Source organism: Sinocyclocheilus anshuiensis, unplaced genomic scaffold (assembly GCF_001515605.1).
Source record: "Sinocyclocheilus anshuiensis isolate Anshui unplaced genomic scaffold, SAMN03320099.WGS_v1.1 scaffold1266, whole genome shotgun sequence".
In the NCBI taxonomy this organism is placed as follows: Eukaryota; Metazoa; Chordata; class Actinopteri; order Cypriniformes; family Cyprinidae; genus Sinocyclocheilus; species Sinocyclocheilus anshuiensis.
The window spans coordinates 219,572-226,795 of record NW_015554164.1 but is presented as its reverse complement, the minus strand read 5'-3'; the positions used below and the strand labels follow the sequence as shown (position 1 = coordinate 226,795).

The following is a 7,224-nucleotide window of genomic DNA, read 5'->3' as shown; positions in this document are numbered from 1 at the left end:
CTTCTGGGCTATAACCCTCCCAGTCCACTAGGTATTGGACCCTTCCACGGACTAGACGTGAATCCAGCAGTCGACGGACAGTGTACACTGGCTGCCCACCAATGATTTGGGGTAATGGGGGGGGAGCTTCTTGGCTGTGGACAGAGGAGAGCAGACAACAGGCTTCAAACGTGAAATGTGAAAAGTGGGGTGGATGCGCATAGACCTGGGTAGGAGTCGCCGGTAGGACACAGGATTGATCTTCCTAAGGATCTTAAAAGGTCCAATGAATCGGGGTGCCAGTTTCCGAGACTCTAGATGAAGTGGAAGATCCTTAGTTGACAACCACACCATCTGTCCTTGACGTAGTGATGGCCCGATTCTACAGCGCTGGTTGGCCTGTTTCCGCTGCCGTTGTGATGCTCCCACTAAGGTTGTACAAGCTTTCCGCCAGGCCTGACGGCACCTCTTGACTAATTGGGTTGCAGATGGTACCGGGACCTCCAGTTCCTGCTCAGAAAACAAAGATGGGGGAAACCCAAATTGACATTCAAATGGAGTCATGCCCAAGGATGAATGGTGTAGGGTGTTATGAGCAAATTCAGCCCAGATCAGACGGGAGCTCCAGGTGCTTTGATTATTGGACACCATGCACCTAAACATCTTCTCAGTCTCCTGGTTGACCCGTTCTGTCTGACCATTAGACTGAGGGTGGAACCCAGAAGACAGGCTGATGGATGCTCCAATCAGACGGCCAAATGCCTTCCAAAACCGAGAAGTGAATTGCAACCCCCGATCAGAGACCATGTCCTGAGGAAACCCGTGGATCCTGACATGCTGCATCATGAGGTCTGCTGTCTGACAAGCTGTGGGGATCTTAGGCAGAGGTATCAGATGACATGCTTTTGAGAATCTGTCTACCACCACCAAGATGACTGTGTTACCTTGTGATTTAGGAAGTCCAGTAACAAAGTCCAAAGAGATGTGACCATGGACGTCTTGGGATGGGTAAATGATGAAGCAGACCTTGAGGGTGGGCTTTAGGTTCTTTATTTTGCGCGCATACAAAACAGCCGACACAAATTCTCGGACATCTGCCTGCATACTGGGCCACCAAAACCGTGTCTGGATACGCTTCAAAGTTCTTGTAACTCCATGGTGACCCGAAAGAAGAGATGCATGTCCCCACTGCAACACATCAGATCGTACAACATTAGGAACAAAAAGGCGGCCTGGGGGGCCATTACCTGGGTCGGGCTGTTGTCGTTGAGCCTTCATTATTACCATTTCTATTCCCCACTGAACCCCTGCCACCACATTGGAGCTGGGAATGATGGGCTCAGGTCTGTCCTCCACATCTGGCATGTCAAACTGTCTTGAAAAGGGCATCAGGCTTTGAGTTCTTAGAGCCTGATCGATAAGAGAGAATGAACTCAAAGCGGTTAAAAAAGAGAGCCCATTGGGCCTGGCGTGGATTCAGCCTTTTAGCCTCCCAGATGTATGTGAGGTTCCTGTGGTCTGTCCAAATTACAAATGGGTGTTTGGCCCCTTCTAGCCAGTGTCTCCATTCCTGCAGTGCCAGCTTCACCGCCAGCAACTCCCGGTTACCAATATCATAGTTCTTTTCTGCTTGGGTGAGTCGACGTGAAAAAAAAGCACAAGGACGAAACTTATTGTCCCTCTTGGCCTTTTGAGACAATACAGCTCCCACTCCAAAATCTGACGCATCCACTTCTACTACAAAAGGCAACTCTGGATCGAGGAGGGTCAGGATGGGTGCAGTGGTGGTGAATCGGCGCTTGAGCGGCTCAAATTCTTGATTAGCCCTTTCTGTCCATTGGAATGGCCATTAGGTCTTTTTGGTAAGGACTGTAAGGGGTTCTGCAATAGAGCTGAAATTTCTTATAAATCTCCTATAAAAATGTGCAAAATCAAGAAAGCGCTGTACCTGTTTGACAGAGCAAGGCTGAGGCCAGTTCAGAACTGCATGGGTTTTGCCAGGATCTATCTGAATGCTGCCGTTCGAGACAATGAACTTAAGGAAGGAGACAGTTGGTACATGAAACTCACTTTTCTCCAGCTTCACAAAGAGGTTGTTCCTTAACAGTTGAGATAAAACCTGGCGGACATGCTGGACATAATCTTGGTAACAACGGGAGAAGATTAAGATGCCATCAAGATCAACAGATACAAACTGTTAAGCATCTCTCGTAGAACATCATTAATGAATGCCTGGAAGACGGCTGGGGCATTGACTAGCCCAAAGGGCATTACCTGATACTCATATTGGCCAGTTGGGGTGTTGAATGCAGTCTTCCACTCATCCCCAGCATGGATCCTAACCAGGTGGTAGGCATTCCTAAGATCCAGTTTGGTGAATATAGTTGCACCTTGTAGGAGTTCAAAGGCTGAAGTCATCAATGGCAGCGGGTAACGATTTTTTACAGTGATACCATTTAGACCCTGGTAGTCAATACATGGTCGGAGATTGCCATCATTTTTCCCCACAAAGAAAAACCCAGCTCCTGCCGGTGAGGTTGAAGGGTGGATGAATCCTGTCAACAGACTTGTTGATATATTCCTCCATAGAGGCTCTTTCTGGGGCAGACAGAGAGAATAGTCTCCCTCGAGGTGGACAAGTGCCAGGGTGCTGTCACAATGGACTGACATAAGGTGTCTGAGGTGGGTCTTGAACCCAGGTCTCCCAGTCAGTGAAAGCTAGTTCTCTACCTCTGGTCTACTGGGGAAGACAGTTTTTTAGTAGACCCATGTGCAGAAGGAAAGGTAAACTCGGAGGCTCAGATAACTCAAAAGCAGGCAGTCTTTACTTGATCTCAGTATTCAAATACAAACAAAAGATCAGTTATAGCTTTACAAAACAAAATAATGTAGGCCAAATGGCAACAGGAAAACATCACTTAACTGTTCTAGAACTCAGGTTATCCGTACTGGGTAGGCTCAAGACTGAACACAGCTCAATGAAACTGCCAAACTTAAATAGGACAAAATACAGGTAGAACAAATTAACATGATGAGCAGTCTTAACTAAAGAGTTCACAGCAGGTGGTGCCGCCTAGTGGCTCAGAGAGTTCTCACAGTAAAGTGCAGGGGGTGCCCACCAATGGCTGGGAGAGTCATTGCATGAGGGAGCAGACAGCGTTTCCTAGTGGCTTGGAGAGTCATTGCAGGAGGAGTCTCACATTCACAGAAGAAAGAAAGTCATACAGGTTTAAAAAAACATGACGCGCGCAAGTAAATGATAAACTGTACCTTTAAGAGGCAACAGATGCAGAATTGATGCTGTTTGTAAAGTTTCAGCGTTGAAGGCTTCAGGTTTGTTTCACATGATCACAGACGCTGAAAACAATAAATGCTCGCCAAATGAAAGCTGTGCAATCAGAAATCCTCATTTTCCATCCTCTCTCAGCTGTCTATCCATGCAAACCTGTGCATATCTGTGCAAAAGCAGCAACAAACTCATGATTAAAAAATGATCTCCGCCAGCCAGCACTTGTCACACTCATGCATTTTAATCAGACACCAGATTTAAAGATTCCTGATAAATGTGCGCTGTGTTTGGCCTGAGCGTTCGATGCATCTGATTGCGTAACATTCGTCCGGATGAGAAAACAGACGTAAAGAGAGGACGTCTAACGAAATGTGCCGTTAACGCATCATTACTCTCAATAAACGCTGATATTTTTATTCAGCGTCTCACTGAACATCTTCTCAGGAGAACAGACGTCTGGAGAGCTAAAATACCAAAACACACGCACTGAATATTCCACTTGCTATAACGTCGAGGAACCAATTAAAAGTGCTGGGAAGTTTTTGACCACAAAACTTAGGTTTAATTAAAGGATTCGCAGGTGTCGTGTGAAATAATTGCTGTATGTTTCTGTTTCCTACACTCCATCTGTTCTCTCAGCCACCCAGAAAGCTCTCCGCTCGAGGGCACTAACTAGTGTCCATCCAGAGCGTCTGAACAGAGCGTGATGATGGGGTTTGTGGAGGCCTCATGAATACTGCATGCGTGAATCCTTCAGCTCTGAGCGTCCCTCACTAGAACATCACCACCTGCTTCCACAGGATCCTCTGGAGTCTCAACGCCACAAAAACACACTTCAGACAGAAAACACACAGAAAGCGCAGCGGGCATGAATCCCAGACGAAACACAGGGACAGACTACATACTGTACTACATGAAGCATTTTCTTTTCTTTTTGTTTTGTTTTTTTTGTTTTAAATATTACAACTATATAAAGGCTGCAAAGTTACATCACAACATGATTTATTATTATTATTTTTACTTTTTGTAATGGGGGAAAAATCAGTGAATATTAAAACATTCAGTGAAACAATTCACTCGTATACCGAATCTTTAGACCAAGTCTGCAAAACTACAAGCACATTACGTGCTTTAAACTCAGTTTGCTTTTCTAAAACAAACTTTTTGCAAAACTCTAAACATAGTTCTCTGCATTACACACTTCATTCAAAACTAACAGATCTTGTGTTTTGAGAAATGGAGACATAGGTTCAAAAATGTTTTTTTAATACATTTCTTATTGATTATTAACCTATTGTTTTTATTAAAAAATACAAAATGAAAAATATACACACACACACACACACACACACACACACACACATATATATATATATATAAATGTTTAATCTAATAATATTAAATAAATATTTAATTAAAATATTTCATTTTATATATTTTTTTCATTTTAAAATTTAATTAAATTATAATTTAATTCAAGCATAAGGTTGCAAAAAATAAAATCAAATTTTTTTGTGATGGGTAAAAATCATTGAATACTAAAATGTATGACAACTAAATAAAATGTGTTATTCGAAATACTATGAACAAAACACAACAAATTTACGTTTTACATTTATGCATTTAGCAGATGCTTTTTATCCAAACGACTTACAAAAAGAGGATTTAATTTTATATGAATTTAATGGGTTACATAAAAATTATAAAACTATTTTAATTGCTGGTTGTTTTAATAACTTTTAAGTTCTGTTTAGAGTTAGTCTCCTCTGTGACAGTTCGTGCTGATATTGTTAACTAAAACTAAAATGATTAAAAATGGCAACTGTTAATTGAAATAAAGCTGAAATAAAATAAAATATTACACGAACTTGGCAACTAACTGAAAATAAATTTAAGCTGAAGTACTGTAATTACTGAAACTAAAACTGAAATTAAAAAATAATGTCAGTGCTAATCTGGTTTAGTTGGTCTGGTTAGGGGTTTAAAGGGCTGGTAACTAACTAGCACACAAGCTACTATAAGCTTACTAACGTATATTTCAGATCAAAATTGGCCAGTCAGTTCATACATTTCTTCTCCAAAACAAGCTGAAGCTTTAGGTTTTGTGTCAATCATCCAATCAATCAATAAATCTGAATCAATCTATCAATACGAAGCTGAACAGAAACACTGAAACCTGAGCTGATCTACGAACAGCCAATCAGATCTGAGGAACAGAACTAACTGATGAATAATGTATCACAGGTGTTTGCCAGCATCAAATCAGAACACAGAATACAAACCATCTGCTTTATAAAACGAACTAAACATCTACAAAGCTGTGAAAATCTCACGTAATCAGTGCTGATTATGAACAAAGAGGATTTACATGGATGGCAAAATAAAAACAAGAACAAAACCTCATTTCAAAGAGCTAATGATCAAACAGAGAACTTCACAAAGGAAGATGAAACAAACCCGAGAAAGTTTCCTCAAAAACTCTTTAATCCCACACAAACTCAACAGAACAACACATGAATATTAACGTGTTCATCCACACGGACTGGAACTAAAGAGACGATCACGGCTCAAGCTGCTCAAGAAACATTTCTGATTATCATCAATGTTGAAAACAGTTGTGCTGCTTAATATTTTTGTGGAAACCGTGATGCTTTTTATTTTTCAGGATTCAGAGTTGAATAGAAAGTTAAGAAGAGCAACATTAATTTGAAATATAATTTTTTTTGTCACATTATAAATGTCTTTACTGTCACTTTAGATCAATTTAATGCGTCCTTAATGAATAAAAGTATTTTTTTTAATCTTACTTATTCCAGAATCTTGAATGATAGTGTATACAAACTGTTCTTTAGTGCTAATAATAATCAGAAATGTTTCTTGAGCAGCAAATCAGCATATTAGAATGATTTCTGAAGATCACGTGACACTGAAGACTGGAGTAATGATGCTGAAAATACAGCTGCGCATCACAGAAATACATTACAGTTTAACAGATATTCACATAGAAAACAGCTGTTTTAGATTGTAATAATATTTAGCTATTTTTACAGTATTCTTGATTAAATAAGTGCAGTCTTGCGGAGCAGAAAACATAAAAAAAAATCAAAATTATTCCAAACCTCTCATCTCAGTCAGATGTCACAATCTCTTTCAGTTGCATCACGATCATAAACTTGTTAAATACGTGAGCATCTAATGATGAAGTGTGAGTGAGATTTGTAAGATTTTCAGTGAGGTGAGTGAATGAAGCCAGAATGTAATGAGTCAGTGTTTTGTGACGAGCTGAGGAATAAACTCACCGAGCACGGAGAGCTGGCAGGACGCGGAGATGTTCTGCTGTTTGTTGTGAGCGACGCAGCTGTACGTTCCCGAGTCATCGTCTGTGACGCTGCTGATCAGAAGGTTGCTGGCGCTCAGGAGAGAGTATTTCTTTGATCTGACAGAGAAGCAGACACAGAAACACCATCAGACGAAGAAGAGAAAACCACAGCTGAAGAGAGTCGCTTCTTTTAATTTATTTTCCATCAAATAAATGCAGCCTTGATGAGCAGATGAGACTTTTCTGACTTTTAAAACATTAAAAAGTCCTACCGACCCCAGAGTGCTAAAAGGCAGTGAAGATATAACTGAATTTAGCAGCCGTTTATGATGCTGTGTCAGCGGAGTGTTTCTCCTCACCTGCTCTGGATCAGCTCGTCTCCTCTCATCCAGTAGAAGGATGGGGTGGGATAGCCGGAGGCGGAACATTCTAGAACCGCATCTCTGCCCTGTAGAGCCGTGACCTTCTGAGGCCTCTGGAGGAACGTCAGCGCTCGCGCTACTCCGGGCTCTGCTCGGGAAACACACACACACACACACAGACACAGGTCAGCAGCGTCTCCTGAGGCGCGTGTGTGTGCATGTATAATGAGCAATCCTGCACACACACACACACACACACTCACACTCACACACAC

General features: G+C 41.5%; 1 protein-coding gene across 1 annotated transcript in view; it reads right to left on the bottom strand.

The window, feature by feature from the left end:
• The window catches only part of LOC107670917 (netrin receptor DCC-like), a gene marked incomplete at its 3' end in the record, with an annotated part of 205,240 nt that overhangs the window by 94,705 nt on the left and 103,311 nt on the right, over positions 1–7,224 (bottom strand). Inside the window, exons 4-5 of the mRNA XM_016463737.1 lie at positions 6,947–7,097; positions 6,568–6,704 (exon numbers count right to left, since the gene is read on the bottom strand). Coding sequence (XP_016319223.1) covers positions 6,568–6,704; positions 6,947–7,097 — 288 coding nt within the window. The remainder of the gene's footprint in view (positions 1–6,567; positions 6,705–6,946; positions 7,098–7,224) is intronic.